The following is a 14817-nucleotide window of genomic DNA, read 5'->3' as shown; positions in this document are numbered from 1 at the left end:
TTGGCAGATTTTGTGTGTGTGTGTGTGTGTGTGTGTGTGTGTGTGTGTTTAGTTTTTACAGTTCTTTGTCATTTCTGAATCTTAGTCCCCTGTGTGAAAGATAGTTGGCAAAGATTATCCCATTCTGGGAATTCTCTGTTGATTCTGCTGTTAGGTTTTTGTTTTTTGTTTTTTTCTTTTTTTGCTATACAGAATCTTTTGATTTTTATTTGGTTCTGCCTGTTGATTCTTGAGGCCAGTGCCCTGTAATAATAGTTTGGTTCAGAAACTTTATGCCTACACCTACTTCTTGAAGGGAATCTTTGATATTTTCCCTAGAAGCATCAGAATTTCAGGCTTTGATTAAAGGCTTTGATCTACTTTGGACTGATTTTTCTGCATATAGTGAAAGACATGAATATAATTTCATTCTTCTTCAAATGGATAGGCAGTCTTTTCAACACTATTTAATGAACAGGCTGTCCTTTTTTTCCTCACTGCATATCGTATTTTGTGTGTGTGTGACATTATTCTCAATGTGTTTATTTTGCTATTTGTTTTTCATTATGCTTGTTATTGGCATGTGGAAAAGGCATTGATTTCATATGTTAACTTTCTATTCTACTACTTTGCTGAAAGTGTTTATAGTGTCCAGGCATTCTATGGTGGATCCACTAGTGTCTCATATACAGAATCTTGTCATCTATATATTAGGGTTTTCTTCTCTTGCAAAAGAGAGGAATTTAACTCTCTACTTCCTACCACAGTTGAAAATGATCAAGAATAATATAAGAGATAATTCCTTTTCATTTTATAAAAACCATGATTTCTACCCTTTAAGCTAAAATTCAGGAAGAAATTGCTCATGTGATTGGTAGACATCGGAGACCCACCATGCAGGACAGGAACCACATGCCGTACACTGATGCTGTGTTGCATGAGATTCAGAGATACATTGATTTTGTTCCCATTCCTTCACCTCGTAAGACAACGCAGGATGTGGAGTTCAGAGGATACCACATTCCCAAGGTGAGATGCATATCATCTTTGCTCCTCATCAGTCAGTTTGCCTGTCAATAGTTAAGTAATGTGATTATAGATAGCCTGACCTTCTACAAGGGTTCCAGAGTCATACCCCAGGCATCACAGTCCTCCTATCAGCATCATGACCCTTCCACTCTATGCTCCTTTGCCTGACTTTTGTTGATACGGTTTTCTAATTTGATTGTGTTCTAACAAACTTTTCAGTTCCCTGATATGTCCATACTACTCCTGTTTGTTAATCCAATCTGCTGTCTACAACCTTGCTATCCAGTGGGCTTTACTATTCTTATCAATTAACCACGATTCTGTATTCCCACCTCCCTCCATATTTTCTGTTTGACTTACTTGAGAAAAGAACGCTCTAACTATGTCTTTTCTCTTCCTTGCTTTGGGGGAACTTACTTATGAAGCTCAGTAGGTTGGTATTATACCTGGCACACTGGTATTGCTTTTATGTACATACCAGTTTACATAATTTAGTTTGAGACTTGATTTAATTTTGGACTTCAAAATAATATTTCAGCTCCAGCTTCCTGAGCAGTGGAATTTGCAGGCTTGTGTTGCTATTTCCTACTTAGTTTTAACCAACACTTAGTATTTTATTAATAAATAAAATCACTTTGTTCCAGTAAACTCACAAATTTAAAACTTTCCACAGCTAGTTTTAGGAAGCCCCACAAACACACGCCTAGTCCTCAAACTTGCTTGGCAAGCACTTTCTCCATTGATCTGTCTCCCTGGCCTCTACGCTATTAACATTATTGAATATTGATTAACATTAGTTGGGTTCCAAGTTTGTTGGTGATAAAGACATAACATCTTTCTGTCTGAATTTTTATTGGCTTGGGGTATGATGGAATGTTTTGAATAATTCATTAGACATTTTATTGTTTGATCCAAACATGCCTAGTTCATTATGTCTTTAGAGATGTTGGTGATCTCACCCAGAAATTTTAGGGCTCTCCTACTCTGGTCATTCTGCTTCTGGGATGTACCCCTCTCCCTTTTGGCTTCTGTGAACCTTACATGGGAAGGTTGTCACTGGTTCTTTTTTTTTTTTTTTTTTTTAAGATTCTAAGCATTTTATTCCAGATTGTATGTTAAATCATCAGGACTTTTCTTTTTAGAATAAAATCCAATTAAGTACGAACATACTGGCAGAGCCTAAAACTCCCCTGTGGCTGTGTATGCTCCTAACAGAATAAACTGCATCTACAAAGCAAGGTTTTCAATTTGGGTGGAAAACACATTTTTTATTAGGTATTTTCCTCGTTTACATTTTCAATGCTATCCCAAAAGTCCCCCATACCCACCCCCACAATCTCCTACCCACCCACTCCACCTTTCTGGCCCTGGGGTTCCCCTGTACTGGGGCATATAAAGTTTGCAAGTCCAATGGGCCTCTCTTTGCAGTGATGGCCGACTAGGCCATCTTTTGATACATATGCAGCTAGAGACAAGAGCTCTGGGGTACTGGTTAGTTCATATTGTTGTTCCACCTATAGGGTTGCAGTTCCCTTTAGCTCCTTGGGTAATTTCTCTAGCTCCTCCATTGGGGGCCGTGTGACCCATCCGTCACACATTATTTTTAAAAAACATTATGACATATAAAATAGATCGTGCAACTGAGACTACATAAGTCACCGGTTCTTTAAGCAGGGAGACTAAAGATATATAGCCAAGATATAGTCATTTAATCCTTTCCTCCTTGAACCTGCTCTCTGGGTAATACCAAGTCAATTGAAAAACCAACTTTGTACTTTTTTTTCCCCCCAAGAACCTTCCATGTTACAAAATATTTGTAGTTTTGCCCAAGGTTTACTCTAAGCACATGTGTGTGTATTTGATCTTGAGACCAGCAGATAGAGTGTCTCAGCTGTCTCTTATTTACAGGTCTCTACATTCATGTCTTTATGTTTAGTCTTCTAATGCTTTCAATTTCATGTAGTAAAACTTCAATCTGATTTTTTAGTTTCTAGAATTTATGTCTTTATTATTTCCATTTATGAATAACTTGATACTTTGTAGTATTTGGCTATATTAATGACAACTCCTGTGACTTAGAAATGCTTTGTCTCCTGTACATTCTTTTGCAATGACTCCTTCAAGTGCTCAAGTATATTCATAATAGCTGTACTTAGAAGTTTTGTATGATTGCTCTAAATCTAGACAAGCATATTTCCCTTTCACATTGACCAATAACTTTTCATTCCTAATGGCTCACATTTCTCCTTTTTCATGCTGACTATGGGAACTTCTTTCCAGCTGCTCCCCTGATAGAACTGAAGGTTGCTGAAGAAAATGCTAAGGAGAATTTTAAAATGACTCACATTTCATTCCAAAGTCAATGAGATGAATTTAATTTTCTTCTCTTATATTGAAATAGATTTTTAAAGAATATATTCCATTCAGTTTCCCTTCCTCCAACTCCTCTCAGATATCTCCACCTCCCTAACTACACAATTTTATACCCTTTCTTTTTCTCTCTCATTAGATAATAAACAGGCAACTAAAAATAAAAACAAAACAAAACAAAAAGAACTCAGTACAAACAAAAACAAAGAAAGAAGAATAGACCAAAGCAAATAGGAGAAAATGTGCCAGCGAAAAAGCACACAAAAGACACACAGATGGAGAGATGCACAAATTGCACATAGAAATCCCATAAAAACACAAAACCAGAAACCATAATATATAAATCAAAGACCTAATAGTAAAAAAATGCCCAGAAAAAGCATTAAGAGACAAAAAACAAAACAACCAATCAACCAACCAACCAGCCACCACCACAACAGCAACAACAAAAAACCAAAAAACACACCATACCATACCATACCACACCATACCATACCACACTACACGACACGACACCACACCACACCACACCACACCACACCACACCACACCACACCACACCATACCACACCACACTACACCACATCACACCAAACCACACCAAAAAATAAAAAAGAAACCCTCCCAGTTTCCATTGAGTTCTTTTTTCTGTTAGCCGTCTTCTGCTTGGTATAAGGCTTGCCCTAAGTGGCATTTATTTTCCTAGTGAGATCCTGTAGGAAAACACTATTTTTTTTTTAACCACATGAGTGGTTATTAATTTGAGATAGCTTCTGGGTTAGGGTTGGGGTTTGCATTCACTTTTCCTCTTGGCACTATGAACACATCTGGCTTAGACTGTGAAGGTCTTGTGCATGCTGCCATAGTCTCTGTGAATTCAAATGGCATGTAAGTCCTCTTGTATTTACAAGGCCTTGTTTTCTTGGTGTCCTCAAACCTGTTGGCTCTGACTATCTTTTCCCACCTCTTCCACCAAGTTGAGGTGAATTTCAATGGCATTGCCCTGTGAGAGGACAAGCTGAATGTGGATCAAAATTCATGCACTCCAAAAGAACACTTTAGTTCTGCAACCTGCTGACATCAGACCACAGACTAGTGAGGATGGCTGTGAAGTCAATGGACAGAAAGACCTTGAATGAGCATTAGAGGGTTTAGACCTGGTAGGGCTGGTATTGATGTGCTCATTTGACATGGAACAAATGACTTCAGTTTTGTGTCTCAATCTGCTCATCCCAGAGCAAAGAGATCAAAGGAGAGATGTCTGAATTGTTTTCAGATTCCATGTCCTCCTTCATAAATGACTTTTGCTCTCTCTTTTAGGGCACAAGTGTAATGGCATGTCTGACTTCTGTCCTGAATGATGACAAAGAATTTCCCAACCCAGAGAAGTTTGATCCTGGCCACTTTCTTGATGAGAAAGGGAACTTCAAAAAGAGTGACTACTTTGTGGCTTTCTCAGCAGGCAAGCAAGCTTTGTATTCATATGTGTTAGGGCCCAGGTGAGGTGATCAGGGCTGTACATGAAGAATCCTATGGGTGGCATTTATAGCCATTTCCATGAGACCAGAGGCAGCACTGCCAAGGTGATAGTTGCTTTTTATTGGATTAGAAGCTCCACCCACTGATTCTGCTTCCTGATTCAGGGCTGAACTTCTCTAGAGCTCCTACTGGAAGAAATCCTATTTTCCCCCCCTTTTTTTTATTAGATATTTTCTTCATTTACATTTCAAATGCTATCCCGAAACTCCCTTATACCCTCCCCCTCCCCTGCTTCCCAACCCACCCACTCCTGCTTCCTGGCCCTGGCATTCCCCTGTACTGGCATATGGTCTTTGCAAGACCAAGGACCTCTCCTCCCATTGATGGCCAACTAGGCCATCCTCTGCTATTCTAGTTAAGACTTCCTCTCCACTCAGAGGAGCCAGTCACTGAAAACCCAAGGAACAACTTACATGTAACAACTTGGTGCTCAGATCCAACAGTACAGTCAGTGTGTGAAAGAAACAGGTGATCAATGCATAGGAAAAGATTATTCTGTGAAAATGTGCCATGTTCCAGTTCCTTGGGGAAGCCGAGAGAGAGAGAGAGAGAGAGAGAGAGAGAGAGAGAGAGAGAGAGAGAGAGAGAACTTGCAACTCTGGTGTTTTTAAAGGATACCAGGCTGAATGATCAGATTGTAAGATAAATTGCTTGCAGAAAGTACCATTTAATTACCAATTTGAAATGGTCTCAGAAAAGAAACATTTTTCCACTCTAATGTGTGATTAAGGAATTTAAGGAAGTGACTGTTCCCATGGGAACAGAGGAAGTGACAGAATATGGAAAAGTCCTCAAGACTCACACAAGCAAAAGACTATAGTGGACTGATAACCTGGTGGGGCTGGACCATCTACTGCTTAGGCACAGTTTCCTCCTCTGTAAACTCATGTATTGTAGAGTAGTATAGGAAGCATCTAGAGCCAGGGCCTGGCAGTGATAAACCAAAGGAAAAAACAAACTCTCACTGTCTAATCCCCTGAGTTTATTCAGACCCCTGAAGGAGCTAACTCTTAGGCTAATGGAGTCCATGAAATCTACTTCTTGGATATAGGATGCATAACAATCAAATGCAGAAAGGGAGGGTAACCAATGCTAGCAAGGTGTAGAAGAGTGGGGGCCAAAGGTCCTTTCCTGAAGTGTAACTAAAATGGACAGAAATAGTAGATTTGTTTCAAGTAAGAAATGTGTGTTTGACAATGCTTGTTTTCATAAGTCCACACTGTGAAATGCTCAGGGAAGCTCTCCAAGGGTGGAAAGCCACCCTGCTGTCTAACCCCTCTTCCTTGCTGTAATTTGGACTGTCTATCATGTGAGGTTCCTGTTGGTTTCTCATGTGCTGAAGGCCTGCTTTGTCCTAACTCTGTATGTATCATTAAAAGAACGAAGGCTTCGTCCTCAGAATTCCTATTGAATTCTTTTAATAACTTAAACTTAAGTGTAATCACTAATAACTTAAACTTCACAGACACTGCTTTGCAGGAGAAGCATCACTATGGCAAACAAACACTGTGTTAATTTTGTATCTAAGCATGTTTAAGAAGTTTACATAGACCACATGACACCTGAGCTGAATCTGAAGGGATACAGAACAGTGGCTGTCCATCAACTCGACTAGAATACATCATAAAAAGCTTGGTTCTGCCTATCTGCTTTGGGTTGGGAAAATAGAGATGCCTCAGGTTCTGGGAAGTTGAAAGATCAAGATGAAGTTAGATTCCAATAATCACTTGCAATTACTTTGTAGCATCTGTTTTTACACCTACCCATGTCCAATTTTAGATTATTTTTCTTTTAACAGATTTATGACTTGAGTTATCTCTTAGAAAGCAGATCAGTAGAAGTAAGCTACTGAGACCTGGAGGATAAGAGAAAAAGGCACTTTTGTATCATATAAATTGCTATAGGTGTGTTTGTGTGTAAGAGAGTGTATATGCATCTCTCTCTCTCTCCCTCTCTCTCTCTCTCTCTCTCTCTCTGTGAGTGTATATGTGTGTGTATGTATGTGTGTGTGTGCTGGTATGCTAATGCCCATGCCTCACACCCATGCCCATGGCAGTGTTCCTGGATAAACTCAGTTGGTCACAGAATAAAAACAAGACAAAGAGCCACGTAGACATAAAAGTGAGATCAAAACTTAGTTTGATGATAGTGTGGAGGAATTTAGGAGGTATGTGTGGGATATTAAGTGAAACCAAAATTTATTATATATGTGTATTTTCACGTTTATAAAGAAATAATTAACAACAAGATATAAAAATACACATGAGAAATGCTAAATGCACTTAGTGAAATTTCTTTTTTTATACATTTGTGTATATGTGACAAGAATAATCAGCCATGCATGTATGCCTTTAATCTTAGCTCTCAAGGAGGCAGGAGTAGGGGTGGGGTCAGGGGCAGGGGCAGTGGCAGAGGCAAGTGGATCTCTTTGAGTTCAAGGTCTCCAAAGAGAGTTCCAGGACAGCCAAGACTGTTATGTTAAGATACCCCGTTTCACACAAAAAAAAGAATAATTAAAATAGTCATGAATTTAAGAGTGAGTCAGTGGGGCACAGAAAAACTTGGAGTGGGGAGAGGAAGGGTTAAAATTATATATGTGTGTGTATGTGTGTGTGTATGTTTGTGTGTGTATGTGTGTGTATTACTAGTTTATGGAAATAAAAAGTATAAAATAAAAAAAACAAAAATGGTTAAAAGAAGAAAGAAGAAAGGAAAAGGCATTCATCCTGAGGAAAGGAAGGAAAGGAAAGAAATCAGGACAGTGCAAAAATACAATCGGTTGCTAGGTCTAGGTTAATTACTTACACATAAACATAGTTTCTATGTATGTTAATGCTGAATCAGAATTATGCAGAATCAATGACTCATCAGTTGCATGTCCCTTTTAGGAAGAAGAGCTTGTATTGGAGAAGGTCTGGCCCGCATGGAGATGTTTCTAATCCTGACCAACATCTTACAGCATTTTACTTTAAAACCTCTGGTTAAACCAGAGGACATCGACACCAAGCCAGTTCAAACTGGTTTATTGCATGTGCCTCCACCCTTTGAGCTCTGTTTCATTCCAGTCTGAAACTGTGTAGTATTTCACATGGATGGCTGAGACCCTGCTTCTTCTGTGAGCAAAAAGGTCCTCCTGTCCTATGTACCTGCATCTGGTAGTCCTTTATGAATGGCAGGGATGCTACCTCTATACTTTCTCAATTCTTTATAAACCAGTTCCAATTTTCATATGTGAAAAAACTTCACTGTTTCAGCACTAATAAAGTTTTGTTGCAGCGTGTGTAAGATTGTTAGCCACATTTTCATTTGAGGGTATTTCTATTTTTTTTTCTTTCCATTTTTTATTAGGTATTTAGCTCATTTACATTTCCAATGCTATACCAAAAGTCCCCCATACCCACCCACCCTCACTCCCCTACCCGCCCACTCCCCCTTTTTGGCCCTGGCGTTCCCCTGTTTTGGGGCATATAAAGTTTGTGTGTCCAATGGGCCTCTCTTTCCAGTGATGGCCGACTAGGCCATCTTTTGATACATATGCAGCTAGAGTCAAGAGCTCCGGGGTACTGGTTAGTTCATAATGTTGATCCACCTATAGGGTTGCAGATCCCTTTAGCTCCTTGGGTACTTTCTCTAGCTCCTCCATTGGGAGCCCTGTGATCCATCCATTAGCTGACTGTGGGCATCCACTTCTGTGTTTGCTAGGCCCCGGCATAGTCTCACAAGAGACAGCTACATCTGGGTCCTTTCGATAAAATCTTGCTAGTGTATGCAATGGTGTCAGCGTTTGGATGCTGATTATGGGGTGGATCCCTGGATAAGGCAGTCTCTACATGGTCCATCCTTTCATCTCAGCTCCAAACTTTGTCTCTGTAACTCCTTCCAAGGGTGTTTTGTTCCCACTTCTAAGGAGGGGCATAGTGTCCACACTTCAGTCTTCATTTTTCTTGAGTTTCATGTGTTTAGGAAATTGTATCTTATATCTTGAGTATCCTAGGTTTTGGGCTAATATCCACTTATCAGTGAGTACATATTGTGTGAGTTCCTTTGTGAATGTGTTACCTCACTCAGGATGATGCCCTCCAGGTCCATCCATTTGGCTAGGAATTTCATAAATTCATTCTTTTCAATAGCTGAGTAGTACTCCATTGTGTAGATGTACCACATTTTCTGTATCCATTCCTCTGTTGAGGGGCATCTGGGTTCTTTCCAGCTTCTGGCTATTATAAATAAGGCTGCTATGAACATAGTGGAGCATGTTTCTGTCTTACTAGTTGGAACATCTTCTGGATATATGCCCAGGAGAGGTATTGCTGGATCCTCCGGTAGTACTATGTCCAATTTTCTGAGGAACTGCCAGACGGATTTCCAGAGTGGTTGTACAAGCCTGCAATCCCACCAACAATGGAGGAGTGTTCCTCTTTCTCCACATCCTCGCCAGCATCTGCTGTCACCTGAATTTTTGATCTTAGCCATTATGACTGGTGTGAGGTGGAATCTCAGGGTTGTTTTGATTTGCATTTCCCTGATGATTAAGGATGTTGAACATTTTTTCAGGTGCTTCTCTGCCATTCGGTATTCCTCAGGTGAGAATTCTTTGTTCAGTTCTGAGCCCCATTTTTTAATGGGGTTATTTGATTTTCTGAAGTCCACCTTCTTGAGTTCTTTATATATGTTGGATATTAGTCCCCTATCTGATTTAGGATAGGTAAAGATCCTTTCCCAATCTGTTTGTGGTCTCTTTGTCTTATTGACGGTGTCTTTTGCCTTGCAGAAACTTTGGAGTTTCATTAGGTCCCATTTGTCAATTCTCGATCTTACAGCACAAGCCATTGCTGTTCTGTTCAGGAATTTTTCCCCTGTGCCCATATCTTCAAGGCTTTTCCCCACTTTCTCCTCTATAAGTTTCAGTGTCTCTGGTTTTATGTGAAGTTCTTTGATCCATTTAGATTTGACCTTAGTACAAGGAGATAAGTACGGATCGATTCGCATTCTTCTACATGATAACAAACAGTTGTGCCAGCACCAATTGTTGAAAATGCTGTCTTTCTTCCACTGGATGGTTTTAGCTCCCTTGTCGAAGATCAAGTGACCATAGGTGTGTGGGTTCATTTCTGGGTCTTCAATTCTATTCCATTGGTCTACTTGTCTGTCTCTATACCAGTACCATGCAGTTTTTACCACAATTGCTCTGTAGTAAAGCTTTAGGTCAGGCATGGTGATTCCACCAGAGGTTCTTTTATCCTTGAGAAGAGTTTTTGCTCTCCTAGGTTTTTTGTTATTCCAGATGAATTTGCAAATTGCTCCTTCTAATTCGTTGAAGAATTGAGTTGGAATTTTGATGGGGATTGCATTGAATCTGTAGATTGCTTTTGGCAAGATAGCCATTTTTACAGTGTTGATCCTGCCAATCCATGAGCATGGGAGATCTTTCCATCTTCTGAGATCTTCTTTAATTTCTTTCTTCAGAGACTTGAAGTTTTTATCATACAGATCTTTCACTTCCTTAGTTAGAGTCACTCCGAGATATTTTATATTATTTGTGACTATTGAGAAGGGTGTTGTTTCCCTAATTTCTTTCTCAGCCTGTTTATTCTTTGTGTAGAGAAAGGCCATTGACTTGTTTGAGTTAATTTTATATCCAGCTACTTCACCGAAGCTGTTTATCAGGTTTAGGAGTTCTCTGGTGGAATTTTTAGGGTCACTTATATATACTATCATATCATCTGCAAAAAGTGATATTTTGACTTCCTCCTTTCCAATTTGTATCCCCTTGATCTCCTTTTGTTGTCGAATTGCTCTGGCTAGTACTTCAAGTACTATGTTGAAAAGGTAGGGAGAAAGTGGGCAGCCTTTTCTAGTCCCTGATTTTAGTGGGATTGCTTCCAGCTTCTCTCCATTTACGTTGATGTTGGCTCCTGGTTTGCTGTAGATTGCTTTTATCATGTTTAGGTATGGGCCTTGAATTCCTGATCTTTCCAGAACTTTTATCATGAATGGGTGTTGGATCTTGTCAAATGCTTTTTCTGCATCTAACGAGATGATCATGTGGTTTTTGTCTTTGAGTTTGTTTATATAGTGGATTACATTGATGGATTTTCGTATATTAAACCATCCCTGCATCCCTGGAATAAAACCTACTTGGTCAGGATGGATGATTGCTTTAATGTGTTCTTGGATTCGGTTAGCGAGAATTTTATTGAGGATTTTTGCATCAATATTCATAAGAGAAATTGGTCTGAAGTTCTCTATCTTTGTTGGATCTTTCTGTGGTTTAGGTATCAGAGTAATAGTGGCTTCATAAAATGAGTTGGGTAGAGTACTTTCTACTTCTATCTTGTGAAAAAGTTTGTGCAGAACTGGAATTAGATCTTCTTTGAAGGTCTGATAGAACTCTGCACTAAACCCGTCTGGTCCTGGACTTTTTTTGGCTGGGAGACTATTTATAACTGCTTCTATTTCTTTAGGGGATATGGGACTGTTTAGAAGGTCAACTTGATCCTGATTCAACTTTGGTACCTGGTATCTGTCCAGAAATTTGTCCATTTCGTCCAGGTTTTCCAGTTTTGTTGAGTATAGCCTTTTGTAGAAGGATCTGATGGTGTTTTGGATTTCTTCAGGATCTGTTGTTATGTCTCCCTTTTCAGTTCTGATTTTGTTAATTAGGATTTTGTCTCTGTGCCCTCTAGTGAGTCTAGCTAAGGGTTTATCTATCTTGTTGATTTTCTCAAAGAACCAACTCCTCGTTTGGTTAATTCTTTGAATAGTTCTTCTTGTTTCCACTTGGTTGATTTCACCCCTGAGTTTGATTATTTCCCGCCGTCTACTCCTCTTGGGTGAATTTGCTCCCTTTTTTTCTAGAGCTTTTAGATGTGTTGTCAAGCTGCTAGTGTGTGCTCTCTCCCGTTTCTTCATGGAGGCACTCAGAGCTATGAGTTTCCCTCTTAGAAATGCTTTCATTGTGTCCCAAAGGTTTGGGTACGTTGTGGCTTCATTTTCATTAAACTCTAAAAAGTCTTTAATTTCTTTCTTTATTCCTTCCTTGACCAAGGTATCATTGAGAAGAGTGTTGTTCAGTTTCCACGTGAGTGTTGGCTTTCTATTATTTTTTTTGTTATTGAAGATCAGCCTTAGTGCATGGTGATCTGATAGGATACATGGGACAATTTCAATATTTTTGAATCTGTTGAGGCCTGTTTTGTGACCTATTATGTGGTCAATTTTGGAGAAGGTACCATGAGGTGCTGAGAAGAAGGTATATCCTTTTGTTTTAGGATAAAATGTTCTGTAGATATCTGTCAGATCCATTTGTTTCATCACTTCTGTTAGTTTCAGTGTGTCCCTGTTTAGTTTCTGTTTCCATGATCTGTCCATTGGTGAAAGTGGTGTGTTGAAGTCTCCCACTATTATTGTGTGAGGTGCAATGTGTGCTTTGAGCTTTACTAAAGTTTCTTTAATGAATGTGGCTGCCCTTGTATTTGGAGCATAGATATTCAGAATTGAGAGTTCCTCTTGGAGGATTTTACCTTTGATGAGAACGAAGTGCCCCTCCTTGTCTTTTTTGATGACTTTGGGTTGGAAGTCAATCTTATCAGATATTAGGATGGCTACTCCAGCTTGTTTCTTCATACCATTTGCTTGGAAAATTGTTTTCCAGCCTTTTATTCTGAGGTAGTGTCTATCTTTTTCTCTGAGATGTGTCTCCTGTAAACAGCAAAATGTTGGGTCTTGTTTGTGTAGCCAGTTTGTTAGTCTATGTCTTTTTATTGGGGAGTTGAGACCATTGATGTTAAGAGATATTAAGGAAAAGTAATTGTTGCTTCCTGTTATTTTTGTTGTTAAAGTTGGCGTTCTGTTCTTGTGGCTGTCTTCTTTTAGGTTTGTTGAGTGATTACCTTCTTGTTTTTTCTAGGGCATTGTTCCCGTTCTTGTATTGGTTTTTTTCTGTTATTAACCTTTGAAGGGCTGGATTCGTGGAGAGATAATGTGTGAATTTGGTTTTGTCGTGGAATACTTTGGTTTCTCCATCTATGGTAATTGAGAGTTTGGCTGGGTATAGTAGCCTGGGCTGGAATTTGTGTTCTCTTAGTGTCTGTATAACATCTGTCCAGGCTCTTCTGGCTTTCATAGTCTCTGGTGAAAAATCTGGTGTAATTCTGATAGGCTTGCCTTTGTATGTTACTTGACCTTTTTCCCTTACTGCTTTTAGTATTCTATCTTTATTTAGTGCATTTGTTGTTCTGATTATTATGTGTCGGGAGGAATTTCTTTTCTGGTCCAGTCTATTTGGAGTTCTGTAGGCTTCTTGTATGTTCATAGGTATCTCTTTCTTTATATTTGGGAAGTTTTCTTCAATAATTTTGTTGAAGATGTTTGCTGGTCCTTTGAGTTGAAAATCTTCATTCTCATCCACTCCTATTATCCGTAGGTTTGGTCTTCTCATTGTGTCCTGGATTTCCTGGATATTTTGAGTTAGGATCTTTTTGCATTTTCCATTTTCTTTGATTGTTGTGTTCTCTATGGAATCTTCTGCACCTGAGATTCTCTCTTCCATCTCTTGTATTCTGTTGCTGATGCTCAAATCTATGGTTCCAGATTTCTTTCCTAGGGTTTCTATCTCCAGTGTTGCCTCACTTTGAGTTTTCTTTATTGTTTCTACTTCCCTTTTTAGGTCTAGTATGGTTTTGTTCATTTCCATCACCTGTTTGTATGTTTTTTCCTCTTTTTCTGTAAGGACTTCTACCTGTTTGATTGTGTTTTCCTGTTTTTCTTTCAGGACTTGTAACTCTTTAGCAGTGTTCTCCTGTATTTCTTTAAGTGATTTATTAAAGTCCTTCTTGATGTCCTCTACCATCATCATGAGATATGCTTTTAAATCTAGGTCTAGGTTTTCGGGTGTGTTGGGGTGCCCTGGACTGGGCGAAGTGGGAGTGCTGGGTTCTGATGATGGTGAGTGGTCTTGGTTCCTGTTAGTAGGATTCCTACGTTTACCTTTCGCCATCTGGTAATCTCTGGAGTTAGTAGTTATAGTTGACTCTGTTTAGAGATTGTTCTTCTGGTGATTCTGTTACCGTCTCTCAGCAGACCTGGGAGACAGATTCTCTCCTCTGAGTTTCAGTGCTCAGAGCACTCTCTGCTGGCAAGCTCTCTTACAGGGAAGGTGCGCAGATATCTTGTTTTTGGACCTCCTCCTGGTCGAAGAAGAAGGCCCAAAACAGGGCCTCTCTCAGAAGCTGTGTTGCTTTGGCAGTTCCCAGAAGCTGTCAGCTTCTGTGGTGCAGACTCTCACCTGTGCAGACTAAATTCCTAAGTTCCAGGGAGTCCTGGAACCAAGATGGCGACTGCTGCTCCTGAGGCTGAGGCCGCCTCCCGAGCCAGGCGGACACCTGTCCTCTGGTCTGGACGGTGGCCGGCTGTCTGCAGCCTGCAAAGGGTACTGCCTCAGCGGCTCTGTGCTTCTGCCCGTCCCAGAAGCTGTCCGGTTCTCTGGCGCACCCTCTAACCTGTTCAGAATAATTTCCTAGGTCCAGCGGAGTCCCGGAACCCAGGTGGCGACCGCTGCTGCTGAGGCTGAGGCCGCCTCCCAAGCCAGGCGGACACCTGTCCTCTGGTCCGGACGGTGGCTGGCTGTCTGCGGCCCGCCAAGGGTGCTGCCTCAGCGGCTCTGTGCTTCTGCCCGTCCCAGAAGCTGTCCGGTTCTCTGGCGCACCCTCTAACCTGTTCAGACTAATTTCCTAAGTTCTGCTGAGTCCGAGGGTATTTCTAATGGAAAGTGTATTATCAATCTCATGTCTTGTTTTAGTAAAAGTTATCGATCAGAACTTACTCTGTGATTTTTTTTTAAAAAGTAATTAGCCATGGAACCGAATCACCGGTGACTCATTCCTGTGTCACTATCTAGGA

At 40.1% G+C, this 14817-nt stretch overlaps 1 protein-coding gene across 2 annotated transcripts in view; it reads left to right on the top strand.

Moving 5' to 3' along the window:
* Cyp2c70 (cytochrome P450, family 2, subfamily c, polypeptide 70) overlaps nt 1–8202 on the top strand; it is a 33926-nt gene extending 25724 nt beyond the window's left edge. For both annotated transcript variants that reach the window (XM_011247235.2, NM_145499.2), the window contains 3 exons: nt 821–1008; nt 4699–4840; nt 7806–8202. In XM_011247235.2, coding sequence (XP_011245537.1) covers nt 821–1008; nt 4699–4840; nt 7806–7987 — 512 coding nt within the window. In that variant the 3' untranslated portion in view covers nt 7988–8202. The remainder of the gene's footprint in view (nt 1–820; nt 1009–4698; nt 4841–7805) is intronic.
* Nucleotides 8203–14817: the final 6615 nt, after the last annotated feature.

This window comes from Mus musculus, chromosome 19 (genome assembly GCF_000001635.26).
Source record: "Mus musculus strain C57BL/6J chromosome 19, GRCm38.p6 C57BL/6J".
In the NCBI taxonomy this organism is placed as follows: domain Eukaryota; kingdom Metazoa; phylum Chordata; class Mammalia; order Rodentia; family Muridae; genus Mus; species Mus musculus.
Note: the sequence above shows the minus strand (reverse complement) of the source record. Positions and strands in the feature narration are given on the sequence as shown.